General features: G+C 40.5%; 1 protein-coding gene across 3 annotated transcripts; it reads left to right on the top strand.

The window, feature by feature from the left end:
• Positions 1–2508: 2508 nt before the first annotated feature.
• LOC108443636 lies at positions 2509–17479 on the top strand. 3 transcript variants are annotated; one of them, XM_017724398.2, is made up of 10 exons: positions 2509–2581; positions 2907–3048; positions 7023–7391; positions 7497–7724; positions 7802–8134; positions 8238–8447; positions 8759–8849; positions 8939–8993; positions 13869–14104; positions 16831–17479. In XM_017724398.2, exons 2-10 carry the CDS (start codon positions 2997–2999, stop codon positions 16913–16915), a joined length of 1659 nt encoding a protein of 552 aa, XP_017579887.1. In that variant the 5' UTR covers positions 2509–2581; positions 2907–2996; the 3' UTR covers positions 16916–17479. The 3 variants fall into 3 exon arrangements, with proteins under 3 accessions (XP_017579887.1, XP_017579889.1, XP_037402545.1); XM_017724400.2 differs by lacking the exon at positions 13869–14104; XM_037546648.1 differs by lacking the exon at positions 16831–17479 and having other exon boundaries at positions 13892–14008.
• Positions 17480–19373: the final 1894 nt, after the last annotated feature.

Genomic DNA, 19373 nt, shown 5'->3' with positions numbered 1-19373 from the left:
TTGTGTTATGTGTTGTTGATTATGTATTAATTGTAAAACGTCCTTGAGCATGGGAAAGACTATATAAATGATGATGATGATGATGATGATGATGATGATGATGATGATGATGATGACGACGACGATGACGACAAGGGTTAACTGCATGGTTCTTTGGGCTCTCAGTCTCTGAAATCAGGTCTTACTTGTCCTGCATACCTCATCTTGGTTATACACACACAGCACTGCTCACAGCAGTTCAGTAAAACCAGAATAATCCAACCCGGAATATTAAGCAGGATGATCAGTGATAGGATTCCACATTTGATATCCATGGTTTCCACTAGAAACTTACCCAGTTCTCCCAGTCACCACTGCAGATCAGAGTCGTTGACTCTGACTAACAGAGAATAAGACTAAGACTAATACAGAGAGATTAACGGTTCTATGTGTGAATCCTTTCTTAAAGAGTTCTTCTCACTGTTGGCTGTAATTATGCTGTATGAACTGCAGACAGAGGTCACAGCAAGGTCAGGTTCAGAACTGAACAGAAACCTAATCCAGAGAGTTAAAACATTTACAATAAATTATATTTTTAATTAAACAGTATTGGACAGTAAAGAAATGAAACATTTTACTTAATTATTTACATTCTGTTGAGAAGACCTCTCACACATTTCTCATCTACTGGAAGTGAGATATGAAGAGTGTGTAAGTGTGATGGGTGTGTATGTGTCTAATGTGTCTAATTTCCTTCCCCTTTCTGTTGTATAGCTACGTAACAAACTCCTAAAACCTGCTGGCAATTTATGATCTAAAACTGTAAAATCCTCCAACTTCCACCTTCTGTTAAGAAGTCTTTATTATTGCTATCATATTAATATGTCATTATCAGTGCCTCATTATCAGAAGCTCATTCCACTTTGCCAAAGCCCTATATTAAAGATTTCAGACCTTTGAATCTGATGTCAGTTCTTTTGTGGTATCAAGATCTTCATTCTATCAATGTTCTCATTCTAAATATAAGCAGCATCAGTTCATTCTTAATTATAACGGCTAACAGATCTCATAAAGCAAGGTGCTGCTTCCAAGGCTTGTGAAGAAAAGTGAAAAACCAAACTAAAGTTGTACTAAAAGCTTTCTACCCTCTTTTTTTGGATAAGACATTGTAACTGTCGTGTGAAGGTTAAATTAAAAGAACTAATAACTGAAGATTATATTGTATGAAGCATGAAACTAATTAATGAGTGCTGTCTCCAAGCAGCAGGCCTTTAAACTATGTTACAATATGAGAGATAAGGGAAGAAACATCCTTCTTAAAATGCAGAACCATGAACAGAAGTGTAGTCAACTCTCGTACCAAGTGAGAGAGAAAAAATTGGTCAGTCTGCTCTACTGCTACTTACCCAAGAGACTGGCAGACAGTGTTTTATACACTCTCTTGACCTTGCAAGCAAAAAGACTGGTGTTTTATTTTTCAGCACCTTGGATAGCGACCAGTGGAGCTACCATCAGCGTTGCCATTTTGACACATGTATCAGATTTTTTTTGCTTTAAATATCCATTGTAGCAGGACATGGTCAGTCGTCAAAGTGAATGTTCTCTTTAAGCAATGATATCAGTTCATCTGGGGCTCATTTTACAGCCAAGACTTATGCTTGACTTTCTGGGTAATGAACAGAATTATGTGTTACTCCTTTTTGAAATCCTGGCTGGGGGACTTCCACTACTCTCACATTGGAGGAATCCGTTTGGATGATGAAAGGGTTTCTGAGGATCTATGAGGAAGTGAGAATGCCCAGTAGTAAGAATGCCATAGTACTGCAAAGTCTCTTCAATGACGACACTTCATGGCACTTTCTTCTGCTGACCATTTGAGGTCAATTCTGTAGATATGCTATTGAGGAGAAGTTAGGAACAAAGAACCCCAAAGTCCCACTAACCAACCCCCCAAAAAGAACCGCTTACTTGGGTCTTTGTGTTGGGTCTGGGACAGCATTATATGGCAGCAACCGTTTTCTCCCATGAGCAATGAGCTCCATGGCAGATGGTATAACACAGATATTGAGCTTCTGAGAGTCCAAAGACGCATGTCCTGTGTTGGCGAAGAGTTCAGCCACACAAATGGCCTAAAAACACCCATCACATATTTCAGAATGGATGATCTCATCCAGAACTCTTCGCTCTGTCCATCAGCCACTGGAAATGGTCCGGGGCTCTATAGAGGCTAAACAGTAGGACCCAGTAATCCTGCCAGTTCAAGCATCTCCCACTATGGTCTATTTTGTTTTCCTGTGTTAACAAAGCATTATGGGGTGTGGTTTTACTATTATTATTACACATTGATTAAACTATCCTGGAATATGACCTCCAGAGTCTAGAATTACGATAATATTAAGATAATACATTTGGATTAAGTATAAAACAACAGTAAATGAGTGGAAAACATCTGTTTTCACTTTAACTCTGAACACAGAAAAAGGAAGGAAGTTAAAGTCATACTGCGGTTGCTTTTATTTACACATGACACCAACACACTCCTCCAGCTCAGTTCAAGTCGGCTTGAGAGGAGTGAAAGAGTGAAAAGTCCTCAAAATATCCTGTAAGTACCATTAACGTTTTCTTTACTAGAACTGCTCTATGTTCAAGTTATTATATAACCACATGTAATGTATTTTTTAAATCTAGTTAAGTGTGAACACTGGGCTCTGTGGACAGTGTTAGCTTCAGTTTACTTCTGAACCTGATCTGAGCTCAGCCAGATAGAACATTTAGTATGGGATTTTTCTGTCATTTCTAATTTTTGATTGGAATCACCATGAAAAAGTGACAAGATGCTTGACAGAACAACACCTTGAGAAGGGAGTCTAACACAGAACTAACACAGTCGTTTTCTTTCTCTTTGCATTTACCTGTGTTTGATGTAGGTATAAAACATTAAGAACGAATCAAAACTGATAGCGTTGTTCAAAGTGCACTCATTTCATCTTCCTGCTGACATCAGATGAGGTGAAACCATGAGTTTCAAATGTGGAATCCTATCACTGATCATCCTGCTGAGTATTTCAGGTAGGATTATTCTGATTTTGCTGTTGTGTTTAGTCTAGTGTGCACAGCTTATAATCAAGATTAGAGCCCAAAGTAAAATGTGAAAAGGCTCTTGAAAGAAAAGGATTATAGCTGTGCCTCTATTCAATTATTCTTTATGCTTTGATTTTTACACATATCAGCTCTGGTTTCACAGTCTCCCACCATGATTTTACACTCTGATAATGCGTTATGCTCCTTACTCTGAGTGGATCGGAGAGCTGCTGAACAAGCCCAGTGATCACAGATACAGCAAACTGAGAAAAGATGCACAGTCCTGTGAATAGATGGAGAGTCACAGTCACAAATTGCATGTGTATAAAGTAAAAGGCATGAAACTACTAAATGTACCCCATATAAAAACAAATTTTGTCTAACAACCAGCACAGCAGGTTGCTAACACGCTAAAAGACATACTAGAATTATGTAAGATTACATGTGTTAAATATTAATGTAAGATAAAGTAAACGGTGCTAAGGGTGGCATGGTAGCGTGGTGGGAAGTGCTGTTGCCTCACACCCTGCCGGGTGACCAGGGTCCTTTCTGTGTAGAGTTTGCATGTTCTCCCCGTGTCTGTGTGGGTCTCCTTTGGGTTCTTCGGGTTCCCCCCACAGTCCAAAGACATGGAGTCAGGCCAGTTGGACATGTTAAATTTCCCCTAGGTGTGAGTGAATGTGTCTGTCCGTCTGTCTGCCCTGTGTGGGACTGGTGACCTGTCCAGGGTGTATCTTGCCTTCTGCTCGATAACAGCTGGGACAGGCTCCAGCTCTCCCTGGGAGAAGCGGCTTAGAATGTGTGTGTGTGTGTGTGTGTGTGTGTGTGTGTGTGTGTGTGTGTAAATGGTACTAGGGCTGTTGTCAGGTTCGGACAGAATTCAGATGCTTTCTGACCAAATTAAAGTAAAATAGGTTTGTTAGACAAAGAAGCGTCCAAAATCAGGGTCAACCAGGCCAAAGCCAAATTGTCACACATTTGACGAGCTCTCAGGCTGAAATGGACTTCATTGCCCAGACTCCTCCGGGACATTACAACTTCCTTCTGAATTGGAATCTGAAATGGACTCTACTACCTTCTAGTACTTCTGATGCTGTCTTACACACCTATCAGCATTCACAGTGTCCAGAGTATTAAATGGTTTCACCTGTGGATCTATGTCATATGATGAAAACAACTTATTATATAAGCCCTGGCTTTAATCAGAGTCAGTGTGTAGTGATGCTTCTTCGAGAACCTACTGAGTGTTTGTGCTGATTGGATTCTTCTGATTTACCAACCTTTGCTTTGTTGACTACTCTGCCTTTTGCTTGTCCCTCTTGTACCTTTGCCATAGATATCTGATCTGTGTTTTGGAACCTTTTGCCTGATTTATCGATCACATCTTTTGCCTTGCCCTTTTGTTTTGTTTGCCTGGTTCATCCTTCTCCATTTTCTAGTTTTGACCCATCCCTGTTCTTTGCCCACCTTTTTGCTTTGTGATGATAAAACCAATATTATCCATTTAATCTGCACCCGTCTGGATTCTGCTGACTGGTTACACAAATCCAGAAAGCAGTAACCATGAGGGCAGTCCAAAATCCAGAAAATAAGGTCAAACCAGAAATAACTACAATGCCAAGAGGCTAAAGACAAGGTCAAAAACAAACAAAGCAGTGGTCATACATGGAGATGGAGAATCGAACTGACTGGAAGTCTCAGTAAGGCTCTGTGGAGCAAAGGCAAACAAACTGAGGTGGTTTAAGTAGTGTCCAAATCGGGTGAATTGAATCAGTAAGTAGGTGAAGCAGAAAGGTGGAGAGTAAAATGAAGGAGATGTGGTGTCATGTGATCAGGTAGGGTCCAGAGGCTGGGACGTAGTACCAGCAGGACCGGAGGAAAGAATGACAGCTGTATAATGTTAATTCATTATCTGTTACTGCATCTAATTAGAGGTAATAAGACCAGTTCTTCAAAGGGATGTAAACCGTTGCTCTGAAAATATGATAAAAAATGGGCTGTTTATTATTATAAATACCGTTTGTATATTGATTTGTTTGATTATCATATTGTCTTGTGTACATTTTGTAGGATATCTGCTGCTAACAGTTTCATACAATAGGAACAAGCTAATAGAATCAAAGACAGGCTTTCAAATCTGAACGGGAGAAAAACATTCCACTTGAATGTTACTAACTTCAAATGATTATTTTTAAATTAGAACAGCCACAAAACATGAATATATATGAAAGTCAGTGTTGTGCTAACATTACATTCAGAATCTCACAGTTAATAAGCGCTACTTCAGAAAATCAATCACTATATTTGACTCTTGGGAAAAACTAAATTAAAAAGTCAGTCATGTGAGTGCAGTAATGTATTCTATTGCATCTGCCTAATAATAATTAACTCTAGTATTAGCTCTATTGTTATCTTTAGCTTTAGCTAAGTAGAAAGTGCAGTCTGTCACTCAGACCTTCTCCTCATCAGAGGATGGCCTGTGTTTGCATATTGGAAAACAATAGCCTCTTAGATTTTGGGACACCTTGCCTGACATTTGCTTTTCATGTCTTCAAAACTTTTCCAAAAAGGGTTTCAGCTCATCCTTATCACTTGAATAGATGCAGGAAATCCACTAATAGTGCCAATTTTCCAACTTTGACCACATTGTGCATAAATATGGAACTGAAATCCACTATGCTGAAAATGTTCACTGCCCTGCGATGGACTGGCGACCTGTCCAGGGTGTATCCTGCCTTGCGCCCGAAGACTGCTGGGATAGGCTCCAGCACCCACCCACGACCCTGACGGAGAAGCGGCTTAGAAAATGGATGGATGGATGGATGAAAATTTTCACACTGACCGAAAAATGAAAGATGGAATACACACTGAAAATTGCAAAGATCAGTGGTTTTTAGTCCTTGTACCGGTGATCCCAGGGCAATGAGCATGACTCCATGAGCAGGAATGAGAACCATTGGAACAGATAATAGACAAATAAGACATTGCAAAGCGACAAAGAGTATGGGAACTATATAGACAGAGGCAGTGTAACTCCATGGCACAGGTAATCATGATAGTACAGGGTGGAAAAATGTTACATACATACTTAAGTAAAAATCTTAAAAAAGAGAAGAACATATATGTACAAACATCAGTTCCTATGCTGATACATTCTTCATGTACTACTAAGTCTCACTGCAGTTTTGCAGCAAACTCAGTACTCAAGTTGATAAAATTACTAGTGGTGAAATATAAATGTTACCAATGTTACACACAATATCTTGTAAACCATCAATTACCAGAGTGCTTCTAAAAACTGACAGGCCACAGGGAAACTTCCCAGGCCTGTTCACATGCAATAGAGATGAAAGAATTCTAGTGTGACACATCTGATCCAGGTGAGAAGGCCTTCAGGGGCCTCTGAATATTAAAGTCAGATGTGTTGGAACCAGGATGGTAGATCTCCAGGACCAGGAGTGAGGAAACCTGTGCTAGGAGATGCAAGTGGTAGAAATAACCTCATAAAAATCAGAATGTTATTCAGTAAAATTCTGTAAGGCTGTGAGATGTTTTGCTTTCAGGAAATCCTGCGGACTCAGTGATCCACACGGTTTCAGTTTCAGGTTCTTTGGGTGAGACTCTGAGAGTGACCTGCAGTCCTCAGACTATCTGCGCTCTACGAGAATCAACAGTGACCCTGGAGTGCTCTCACTCCAACACCACCATCAGACCTCAGCACAGATTAGCTTACGAATAGATTTTCTTGTTAAACAGAACCTCATTCCTTTCTCAGTAAAAATGACTTTATTATATGTAGTTTAGCTTACACACCACATAGATCTCTGTATTATGATTTCAGTGAAAAGTTATCAACAAAGCAAACTGAATATGTTCAATTCTCTAAGGCTATGAGAGGAACATCCCAGGCCTGTTGTTGATTTCTGTGATTCCTGCAGACTCAGTGATCCATGCGGTTTCAGTTTCAGGTGCTTTGGGTGAGACTCTGAGAGTGACCTGCAGTCCTCAGACTCTCTGCGCTCTACGAGAATCAACAGTGACCCTGGAGTGCTCTCACTCCAACACCACCATCAGACCTCAGCACAGCTTCTGGTTCAGCCCCAAACAACAAGCTAAATGGAGGAACGAGGAAGATCCAGAGGATTTAGCTTTAGACTCAGACTACGCAGGACGAGTGAGATACAAAAACAACAGATACAGATACAGCTCCATCTCAACTCTTACAATATCAGAGCTGAGAGAGAGAGACTCAGGAGAATATCACCTCATGATCGTTACAGAAACAGGACAGAAATATTCCAGCTCAACAGCAGTTACTCTAACAGTTTCAGGTAATACAGCTCAACTACAGCTATCTGCTCAGTCAGTTCAACTGGCTGTGATGCAGACATATGTGTACGATATTTGCTGGCATATTTGTTAATTTATTTTCTCAGATCTGCAGATGAAGATAACTTCTGAAACTGAAAAGCAGAAGGTGCTGACCTGTAGCACTTCCTGTAGTTTGACCTCTAAACCTTCTTATTACTACTGGTTCAGAAATGGACAACATGAGCACACAACAAATGAACCGCAGAAGGTTTTGAGGTTACATAGCAGTGATGGTCCTGGCAGCTACTCCTGCTCTGCTAGCAGCCATCCTGAAATCCGATCCAATACAGTGTGTGAGTATGAAAGCTAGTAATGTCTAATTCTTCAGTACCAATAAAAGAAAAACACTGATAATCTTTTATTTCTACAGGTAATAATGATGAGAACTGCTGGAGTGTGACCTACTCAGACAGAAGAGTCTGTGCTTTGGAGGGTTCATCAGTGGACTTTCCCTGCACTTACTCATATCCCAGACATAAGACAGTTACTAAAACATTCTGGTACAAAGTTAGGCTGATAGACCTGAGTGTTAATGAGCAGTTTGCTGGTCGAGTGGAGTTTCTTGGAGATAAAGAGGGAAACTGCACTCTGAGAATGAACAATCTGACTAAGAGTGACTCTGGAGTATATTACTTTAGATTCATCACTGATACTGAAAGAGGGAGTTTCTCTGGTAAACCTGGAGTTAATCTGAGTGTTACAGGTACGTGTCCACACCCAAATGTAACTAAGGTTCTTCCTACTTACTATGCTGTATATTTCATAATATAAAAAATGCTACACTTCCTGTTTATTTGCTTGTTCAGACCTTCAGGTGAAAGTGAGTCCCACCACTCCATCAGAAGGACAGACAGTAACACAGACCTGTATCTCCACCTGCACTCTGCCCAACAACCCCACTTACATCTGGTACAAGAACGGACAGCCTGTAACTAACAAACCCACCAGATACAACAAGCTCTACCTGGAGTCAGCAAGCACTGAGGATGTTCCCCAGTATTCTTGTGCTATAGGAGGTAACAGTTCTATGTAGGCCTGATATGATTTGTTAACTTTCTGTAAAACTCTTCCAGTTTCACAACAGTAGCTACATAAGAATGCATTTGTAGGCAAAGTGTGGATAGTTTTATTATAGCATTAAATTATAATCTGTGTACAGTCCATTTTAAAAGAACACTATCATCCTTCATAATTCAGTAATTTCAATGTATCCTGTGCTGATTTATCTATAATGTTAAGTCAAGTAACATTTCAGAAGTAACATTTCTCAGATTCTGCTACTGTGACTGATCACGTAGCTGATGGTTTATTTGTGATGGTTCTGAAGGTCCAGAGGCCAGCGCAGTGTTGATGCTTGTCACAGTGGGTGTGGCACTCTTTCTGGTTCTATTACTCATCGTAGGATGGATGTGGATACGGTTTGTGAACTGAGAACATAATTTACACATTTTGAACATGACTGACAATTTAGTGGAAAGTGAATCTTATTTGAGCACTCGTTTCTCAGGAAAAGGAACTCTAGCCCTGGGAAAGGCCTTAGGAGCACTGAGGAGAGCGGAAAGGTGAGAATGTAATAGGACAAAACAGTACTATTTATAACACCGGTAGCACTGCAATAGGACAACAGAATGTTATACCAATACTGATATTTATTTAGGAGTTATTTAACCAGGATTTTGGAGACAACAAAGCTTTTTTGTGATCTTGAATTTAATACTGAGATAGTGTGCTCCTCTACATATTGGTTATTAAATACTCGTAAAATCTATGCTCCTCATGTCGCCACCGTTGATACTGATAAACCTGTGTTATCCCTCTGTTATCCCTCTACTAAAGCTGTTCTATCGCAGTTAAATTAAATTTTTAGCTGATCTTCCCACTCCAAAAATGTTAGTGTTTGACTGGACCGCAGTGTTTAATGCACAGTAATTATAAGCAGCTTTTATTTTATCTGCGATGATGCTCTGAGGTGATACCCAGTCACCTTATCATGCTTTTCACTGCAGTAAATTCACACTAAAAAAAAAAAATCATGGTGGAACTCCAAAAATGGCAACACACATTAGCATTTATTAGGTTTCAAATTGAACATGATATTAAAAAATGATATTTGGTGAGCCGGAGGTGGATACAGCCGAGAGCAAATTGTAGTTTTACCAAAAGATTTTTCGTTGCACCTTCTCACTTCTTAAAGGCATATGGACCCTATTTCACGCCAAAACATTTGACCATTTGACCGTCCAGCTTCAAACACATTGGTATTTTCCATTATTGACCATATTTAGGTTCAGTTTGTTCTGCTTGTGCATATCACCACTGAAAAAGAGCGGTTTCTACTGCTGACTGGTTGCATTTTCTACGCAGAAATACAGCCAACATTAATGGGTACAAACTTTATGATTTGGACTATAGAGGAGGGACTGTATTCCAGTGATGTGACTTACGTCAGTTGTTTGGTCTCTAGTTGGTCAAGTTGCATGTTTAAAGATTCATGACTAGACTCAAATTCATTCTGAGCTGACTCACTCAATTTGCACTCCAAAAAATGAATACAGATTAAATTATTATTGTTAACTTTGACATAATAAACTGATGAAACCTTTCATTTCCAATCTTGTTCACAAATGATCCTTTATTATAGAAAACCATTTCATCTTTCAGTAAGTTACTGACCACTTTCCACAAAAGGTACACTTTTTTTTACAATGCAATTCCTACAGCTAATAACAATGAGAGACTTAACTACAGTTCACTACTAAGCATGTGATACTCACATGCATTACATTACCTGAGAAAATGAAAATCTCTTCTGCATATACGGAAAAATGATCTTTTGGAAAGTGAAGGTAATTTACATGGAGGCAAGGCATATCGCTGTTGTTGGATCAAAACCTCATATCTCTAAAATGGTAGCTTTACAAGAGAAGGAAAAAACCTACTTTACTTTTAATGTAAGTCAATGGAACCAGAACTTTTTCCAAGTCATTTTGGGTCATTTCTCTTGGTCCATTCATCATGAAATTTACACACAATCTAAAGGACCACAGATGGTTTCAAATTAAGTCCAAAACTTTAAAAACAACAAAAGTGGAGATACAAGGTTTTGTTCCTACAGCAGCGATATGCAGTTTGATGCAAAGCTTTTGCACCTCGCTAAGTTACTACTTAATAACACCCCATTTGGCAGCTATTACAGCTTCCTTGCAGAACACATTTAACTTTGTAATATTCTTGGGCAGTTTTACATGCCAAGCACACGCAAACCCATTTCCAAAAAAACTGGGATGCTTTCCAAAATGTAAATACAAACAAAATGCAATGACGTGCAAATCATTGAAATCCTATATTTGACTGAAAAAGACAAAAAAATCTAATTTTGAAACTGAGAAATTTGATTGTTTGTTGAAAAATATTGCCCACTTTGAATTTGATGCCAACAACATGTTTCAAAAAAGTTGGGACGGGGGAATAAAAGGCTGGTAAAATGATAAAATGATCTAATGATAAAAACGCCTGGTGGTTGACTGGCAACAGGTCAGTAACATGATTGGGTATAAAGAGCATCTCAGAGAGGCGGAGTCTTTCAGAAGTAAAGATGAGGAGGTGTTCACCACTCTGTGAAAGACTGCACCCTCAAATAGAGCAACAATTCAAGAAAAACGTTTCTCAACATAAAACAGCAAAGAGCTTCTGCTTTTCATCGTCTACGGTACAGAATATCATTAAAAGATTCAGAGAATCTGGAGAAATCTCTGTCTGTGAGGGATGAGGCTAAAAACCAGTATCTGCTGGCTGTGATCTTTGGGCCCTCAGTCAGCACTGCATTAAAAACAGACATGATTCTGTAGTGAAAATCACTGTATGGGCTCAGAAACACTTCTGAAACGCTGCCACCTTCTCTGGGCCCAAGCTCATTTAAAATGGACTGAGGGGAAGTGGAAAAGTGTCCTGTGGTCCGACGAATCAACATTTGAAATTCTTTTTGGAAATCTGGACACTGTGTCCTCCGGGCTAAAGACCACTCAGCTTGTTATCAGTGCACAGCTCAAAAGCCAGTATTCATGAAGGTTTAGGGAGGCATTAGTGCAAATGGCATTGGGTGACATTCCCAAAGCTGAATGATATAAACATGTTTTGGCATCATTTGCTGCCATCCAGACAATGTCTTTTTCAGGGAAGGCCTTGATTATTTCAGCAAGACAATGTCAAACTACATCCTGCATCTATTACAGCAGCATTGCTCCGTATTAAAGGAGTCTGGGTGTTAAACTGACTTGCCTGCAGTTCAGACCTGTCACCACTGAGAACATTAGGAGGGTTACGAAATGAAAAATACGACAAATGAACCCCTGAAACTGATGAGCAGCTGAAATCCTGTGTCAAACTAGAACAGAAAACATTTCACTTTCTAAACTACAGCAGCATCTCCTCAGTTCCCAAACACTTACAGAGTGTTGTTAAAGAAGAGGCGATGAAACACAGCAGTAAACAGGCCTCCGTCCCAACTTTTTTGAAACATTGGCATCAAATTCAAAATGTGCACATGTCTTTCAAAAATGATACAATTTCTCAGTTTCAACATTTGATCTGCTGTCCTTGTAGTATTTTCAATGAAGTATAGAATGTAAATGATTTGCATATCATTTTGCTTTTATTTACATTTTGTAACTTTTTTGGAAATGGGGTTTTATCTACCACAGGTTTTCAATGATATTCAAGTCAGGGAACCATGAAATCCACTCCAAAAGTTCATGCTGGATTCTGAGGTGTGTTTTGGATCATTATCCAGCCTCATTTCAGCTTCAGTTGCCTGAATGACTGCGTCACATTTGCTTCCAGGATTTGTAGATACTCAGCGGAATCCATTCGTTTATCTAAATTTACAGTTTAGTGCCCCAAACACAAAGCATAACAAATCTACCTCCTTCTTTTGGTCAACAGCACCTGTTTCCAAAATGCCACCAGCTGATTCTAGATGTAGTTTTCCATGCTTTAGATATTGACTTTTGTGATAAGACTGCAGCTAAACCTTCCTGCAGGTTCTTTGGCCAGCATATCTATGTGATTTCCTGGTCTTCTAGATGTCACCTTGACCTCCAAGGTTCCCCTTTAACCTCATTTTCTTAATTATATACAGTAGAATTTGTGCACTAGAAGTGTTTAGACATATTTTAAAGCCTTCTTAGGCTTTGTGTTGTCAGTTAACTTCATTTTCAGATCCTCTGAGCTGCTTAGTGGAACCAGTTGTTGAGTTTGAAGAGACTTTATTACTCCCTGGAATGATCATTTCATAATGAAAATCCAGTCTTAACATGTCAATTAAGGTGGAACTGGAAAGGTGTCCAAACATTTACACAATCTACAATTACTGTTCTATTTTTTGTCATTTATTTAAGTTTATCAAATACAAAGTAACTGAGCATCAAAATGTCCTTAAAAATGACATAAAATTGAAAAATTAAAAATTAAATTAAAAATTGTTTACTTCTTTTTATGTCAAAGATCAATAAAATATATAATTTGGCAAGTGGTGCCCAATCTCTGCTTGAGACTGTATTATTGCTATAACCATAAAATTACCCAACCGATTGTGCAGTGCATTAAGATAATTACACTTAATAAAGTAATGATGTGTATAAATACAGTCAATGAACATTGTTATGCTGTGCGCTCTCGCTCTCTCTCACTCCCTTCCTCTCTCTCTCTCTCTCCCTCCCTTCCTCTTTCTCTCTCTCTCTCTCTCTCCCTCCCTTCCTCTTTCTCTCTCTCTCTCTCTCTCTCTCTCTCTTGCTTTCCCTCTCTCTCTCTCCCTCTTTCTTTCTCTCTCTGTCTTTATCTGTCCCTTGCTCTCTCTCCCCCTCTTTCTCTCTCCCTCTCTCTGTCTTTACCTCTCTCTCTCCCTCTTTCTTTCTCTCTTTCTCTCTCTGCCTCTCTTTCTCCCTCTCTCTGTCTCTCTCTGTCTTTATCTGTCTCTTGCTTTCTCTCTCTCTCTCTCTCTCTGTCTTTACCGCTCTCTCTCCCTCTCTCTGTCTCTCTGTCTTTATCTCTCTTGCTTTCTCTCTCTCTCTGCATCTCCCCCTGTCTCTCTCTCTGTCTTCATCTCTCTCTCTCTCTCTCCCTCTTTCTTTCTCTTTCTCTCTCCGTCTTTATCTGTCTCTTGCTTTCTCTCTCTCTCTCCCTCTCTTTCTCTCTCTCTCTGTCTTCTCTGTCTTTATCTCTCCCTCACTCTCTCTCTCTCTTTCTCTGTCTTTATCTGTCTCTTGCTTTCTCTCTCTCTCTGCTTGTCCCTCTCTCTCTTTCTCTTTCTCTGTCTTTATCTCTCTCTCTCTCTCCCTCTTTCTTTCTCTCTCTCTCTTGCTTTCTCTCGCTCTCTGCTTCTCCCTGTCTCTCCCTCCCTCTCTCTCTCTCTCTCTGACCCCTCTCTCTCTCTCTCTCAGTGTGACTCTGCTCCTGTGTACAGTAACCTCTCTGACCTGGCCATGACCGCTGACCCCAAACAGACAGAAGGATCAGATAATCAGGATGGCGTTCACTACTCCAGCATTCAGTTCAAGCGCTCTTACACACAGAAACAGGCTCCGCCCCCTTCCTCCACGCTTCCTCTTTACTTCATAGAGGACGAGGATGTTCATTATGCAGCTGTGAACTTCAGCAGAGACAGCACCGCCCCCCAGTGAGCAAAGCCCTTCATTACATCTACACTGATGCTCAACAATAACACTAAAAAAGGAATCAATGATCAATGATTACCACCTCGTTTCCTCATTTTAAATCAAGCTCATAGCAACAAGAGAGCTCAATTAATCCTTTTCAGTCCATCAGCAGCCGTACAACAGAAAGAATAAACAAACACAAAAGTTGGATTTCACCAAGACGAATGTTTCAGTGAAAATATAGATATTTCAAGAAATAAATACACAGAAAAACTGCCGTCTTAGTGTTTCTGTGATTGTAGACTGTAAAGAATGAGAGGGCAGCTCAACTCAAAATGATATAATAACTTTGAGTCAACTCAACATGAGAACACCGCTCAAACTTCTAGAGTCAAAAGTTCCCTTCATTTGTAGGTCTACATCTCAGTGAGATAAATAAAATGAACTTGTTTTTCTTTTATATTCAACTTCCCCACCAGCCAGGACTCTCTCCATCACACAACCCTGCTAGACATCTTTTCCTCTTGGGTAAACACTTAGGGATGGCTGTGGCATCACTGGGGCTCATTATTCCATGCAGTGAATCACTGGAATAGACTTTAAAGAAGAGAAGTCAGCAGTGAAGAGAAATTAAAGCCTTCTGAAATGAAACAGAGTATAATGGTGGAGGCGAGGAGGTGTGATGCAAATAGGAGTTGCCTTTATTCAAATTAGAGTTAAAAGAGACCAGAAACTGAGAAGCAGAGGTTTGGAGAATGGACAAGTCTTCTTCTTCTTCTTTCGGCTGCTCCCATTAGGGGTCGCCATATCATGCGGATCACAGAATGGACAAGTCCATAACGAAAACAAAACCAGACTACAAGATGAAAGAAAACAAGCGACAGGGTAGCATCCACCATGTAGGACAGAGACTGATCAAACACAGGGGTATAAATACACTGAGGGGAAATGAAAAATACCTGGGGCTAATAAGGGGCGGAGCCACAGGCAGGTGGAGCAGACAACAAGGGGGCCGGGCCAGGGAGGAGACAGAACAACAACAAAAGCACATGGCTACAACAGACGAGACGAAACAGGCACAGAGCAAAACCACAGCTGAGTAAAACTGTAACAAAGTTTCAGCGCCAAACACAAAATACAGCATGAGTTTCTTTTGTTGAACTGATTCCAGATGCACATGACAGTCTCCTAATGGGATCTAAAGGTGTCCTACAGGAAACCAGTGGTCTGTAATGACAACCATTAAACCAATTCCCATTAGAAGAAAACAATGGTTCTGTCTTTTTCCAACAGGGAAGACAGATCCCACTCCATTATGAGTGGGAATTACACTGAAAAACTGTCACAAACTGTTACAATGGAAATTGTAAATATTTCAAGACATAAATGCACAGAACAACAGTTGTCTTACTGTTACTGCGATTGTACATGGTAAAGAATGAAAGGTCAGCTCAACTCACAATGATGTAGTAGCTGAGTACAAGGCTTCTCCTGAGTTGACTCAACTGCTTAGTTTGTTCACAGTTGAGTAAATAAAATGATCTTGGTTTTTTATACTCAACTTCCCCACAACCCAGGACTCTCTCCATCAACACTTACGGATGTCTGTGGCATCACTGGGGTTCAAACCCACAATCTCCTGCTGGTGTGATGGCTTAGTTTATTGCACCTTTCAGCAATACATGAAGCAGCTCAGATTTTGTGTCTACAAACGTTTAATACATCGGAGATAATATCCGTTGTTTTAACTTTAAAGCAGGTCATCATCTTGTGGTGCAACTGTCTAATAATTCATCCCAACATCAAGAGTTTGTGAGTTTGAATCCCAGTATGGAGCCCTGCTGGTGACATCCTGTATAAATAAAAATAATGCATGGCCATGACAGTAAGGCATGGTAATGAAATGATTAAGTAGTGGCCACGACTTAGTAAGGCATGGTAATGAAATGATTAAGTAGTGGCCACAACTTAGTAAGGCATGGTAATGAAATGACTAAGTAGTGGCCACAACTTAGTAAAGTGTGGGAACGAGATCCTAATGTGTGGCCATGACTTAGTAAGGCATGGGAATGAGATTATCAAGTGGTGGCCATGACTTAGTAAACCGTGGGAACAAGATCTTAATGTGTGGCCACGACTTAGTAAGCCATGATTTCTTTCCCATGCCTTATTAAGACACGGCCACGACTTAATCATCTCATTCCCATGCATTAGGATCTCGTTCCCATGCATTAATAAGGTGTGGCCACACATTATTTTTTATTTATACAGGAAGTCACCAGCGGGGCTCCGTATCCCAGCAATGCCACAACTGTGAAAATATGCCAGATGGAACTGTGTGACAGAAGGAGCGCCAGCTAGTGGAGAAACAGTAAAACACACACATTCGGTTTTGTCCATCTAACTGAGATGCAGACCTAGAAACAGTAGCTGGGAGAACTTTAGACTCCACTAAGAAGTTTGAGCTGTGTGAACTCTGTTGTCCTCAAGATGTTTCAACTCAAGAAAAGCCATGTAATCAGTTACCATGTCACCTTAATTTGAGCTGACCTCATTGTTTACAGTGGCCATGAGTTTCTAAGATAAGGAGATCATTTCAGTTCTACTGAATGTACATAAAGCTCTTCTGAGGCAGCATTATCACCTATTCCCTTCCACACATTCGATGTGTTACTGTAACCGATTTACTGTTTTTGAATATCACAAACACGAGAGCACAGGATTTAAGAAGACTTTCTATCCACAGGCCTCTGGATGCAGATGCAGATGAAGACCCGTCTCGGACCTACGGCCAGATCCAAAAACACAAATCTTCAACAAAGGCAGCATAACACACACACTGTGGAGAGGGTCTGGATCCTGGATGGAGGTTTAGATGTTCTGTTCTAGATCTTCACTTCAGTAATCACCATCTCATCCAAATCAGTCAGGAGAGAGAAGTCAAGTGCTGTCTCTGAATTTGGGGAGTGTTTTGGTTATTTATCGTATAAATATATAACATTATTTAAGGTTATTACTGTGATTCTGTGTTAATAATGCTATAATGTACAGACGAGCAGGCAGGCAGACAGACAGGCAGTGGTCATTGTATAGGCATTGTTTCAAAGATGAGGGACAGGATGAAAATGACCACACCAGGAAAAACAGCCTGCAGATCCAGGTGGCACCACGTACAATGCCTGGAGTCCAGGCAGACGTGAAGAAAGTCCAGGTACTGATACAGAAGGAGCACAAAGTCTGATTAGACAGGGACTGTTATTCTGACTCGAATGTCATTTCAGAACAGACTTGATCCAATAGATTTGATGTAAATAGCTGAACTGTCAGTTCTGAAGAAAGGCCCATAAATGTGCTGTCAATTTCACTCCTTAAAGAAGAATAAATTCTGAAAAATATTGGTCATTTTTTAATTTGTGGTCACACTTTATTTAACCCATTTAAGGTTAGGATTAGGATTAGGGCCAGGGTGAGAGTTAGGGTTAGGTTTTAGGTTGAGATTAAGGTTAGGATTAAAGCCAGGGTGAGGGCTAGATTTTGGGTTGAGGTTAATGTTAGGATTAGAGCCAGGGTGAGGGTTAGGAATAGGTTTTAGGTTGAGGGTAAGGTTAGGATTAGGATTAGGGCCAGGGTGAGAGATAGGGTTAGGTTTTGGGTTGAGGTTAATATTTAGGATTAGAGCCAGGGTGAGGGTTAGGAATAGGTTTTGGGTTGAGGGTAAGGTTAGGATTAGGATTAGGGCCAGGGTGAGAGATAGGGTTAGGTTTTGGGTAGAGGTTAATGTTAGGATTAGAGCCAGGGTGAGGGTTAGGAATAGGTTTTGGGTTGAGGGTAAGGTTAGGATTAGGATTAGGGCCAGGGTGAGAGATAGGGTTAGGTTTTGGGTAGAGGTTAATGTTAGGATTAGAGCCAGGGTGAGGGTTAGGAATAGGTTTTGGGTTGAGGTAATGTTAGGATTAGAATTAGAGCTAGGGTAAGGGTTAGGATTAATCTTGGGGTGAGATTAAGGTTAGGATTAAGGCCAGGGCTAGCTAGATAACTGATAAACTGATAAGGCAGTACTCTCAGCTACACTCAAAAATCATCACATCATTTTTTCTGAAATTTTACAGTTGACTGACTTGTTGACTGGCAGAGTGACAGAACCAAATGCTGTTGCATTAAACCCACAGTTTACCATAGATGACGTAACACAATCACCTCCCACTTCTGAGTGCCTTGTTTTGCTGTATCAGCAAAGCATTACAGATTATGTTGTAATTGAAAGCTTTGCATCCTCCATGCAATGTTTAACTCCTTAAGTAGACAAGACCTTTTATGAGCCAAGAACTTTTATTAAATGCTTCTGTAGCTTAAAAATAGCTTGAATAGGCAGTTTGATTTGCAGGCCATACAGAATAATACAGCTTAGCATGTAATAAGCCTGAGATTTTAAGTGGAAGAGGTTTATAAATGTACAATTACTTGTACAAATAAACAGAAACTTGATCAAGTTTAAAACCATAAAATTAAATGAATTGAAATGAAATGTTCCCTTTAAATCTGAACACAGAAAAGGGAAGGAAGTTAAAGCTCCCCTACTGGAAAGTGCTGCCCACTCAAGTACAGGTCATAGTTTCGTTGCATGCCAGACCTCAGCAGCTACTCCCTAGCATATGCATGTGCTGCGTCAATCCTGGGCTGGTGTGGAGATTAGAAATGAGCCAGCAAACTGATGAGCTGTAGAGGTGTAGGAGGGAGGCAGGAGGTGTGGCTGGTAGGAGGAGGTCAGGTTGGGGATGCTCAAGCAGGCCATAATGGTTCAAAACCCAAGAGGAGCGCACCTCCTACAAAGACTCTGGACTCTCATCCTGCACGTCTGACGGGGCTATCCAGTTCCATTTGGGTTCACTTGGCAATTCCAGTCTCTGCTCCAGCTGCTGGAAGTTGCTCCTTTTCCTGCTGAGCCTGGCCTTCAGCTCTTGCAGCATTCACCAAATCTGGCTTAGCTGCATGCGGTTGCAGTCTTTCTTTCGTCCGAGCTCCACCTCTGCTTCTCTCCATCCTGTTCTCCTACAGCAGCTCCTCCTTCTGCTGGATCAACTGGTCCAAATGCATCTGTCTATCTCAGCCTGAGTGCTATTCCTTTGAAAGGCCATGTCTCATAGCTCGCTCCTCAGAGTCTACACACAGCACTCATTGGCCTCTGGCACACCCCACAAATCTACCAGAGCCACCTCACTCGCTGCCTCTTTCCTGTGTGTGCTGTTGAGTGAATGTGGTGATGGTGTCTCACAGCTGCTTTGTGGTGCT

Source organism: Pygocentrus nattereri, chromosome 17, assembly GCF_015220715.1.
Source record: "Pygocentrus nattereri isolate fPygNat1 chromosome 17, fPygNat1.pri, whole genome shotgun sequence".
NCBI classification, from domain to species: Eukaryota; Metazoa; Chordata; class Actinopteri; order Characiformes; family Serrasalmidae; genus Pygocentrus; species Pygocentrus nattereri.
This window is presented reverse-complemented; position numbering and strand designations above follow the sequence as displayed.

Excerpts from the sequence above, each read along its gene's own strand:
- LOC108443636 (XM_017724398.2), top strand. The coding sequence starts at position 2,997 with ATGAGTTTCAAATGTGGAATCCTATCACTGATCATCCTGCTGAGTATT. Across the intron at positions 7,392-7,496 it reads AGTTACTCTAACAGTTTCAG|ATCTGCAGATGAAGATAACT; the intron begins GTAATACAGCTC and ends TTATTTTCTCAG. Across the intron at positions 14,105-16,830 it reads AGAGACAGCACCGCCCCCCA|GCCTCTGGATGCAGATGCAG; the intron begins GTGAGCAAAGCC and ends TTCTATCCACAG.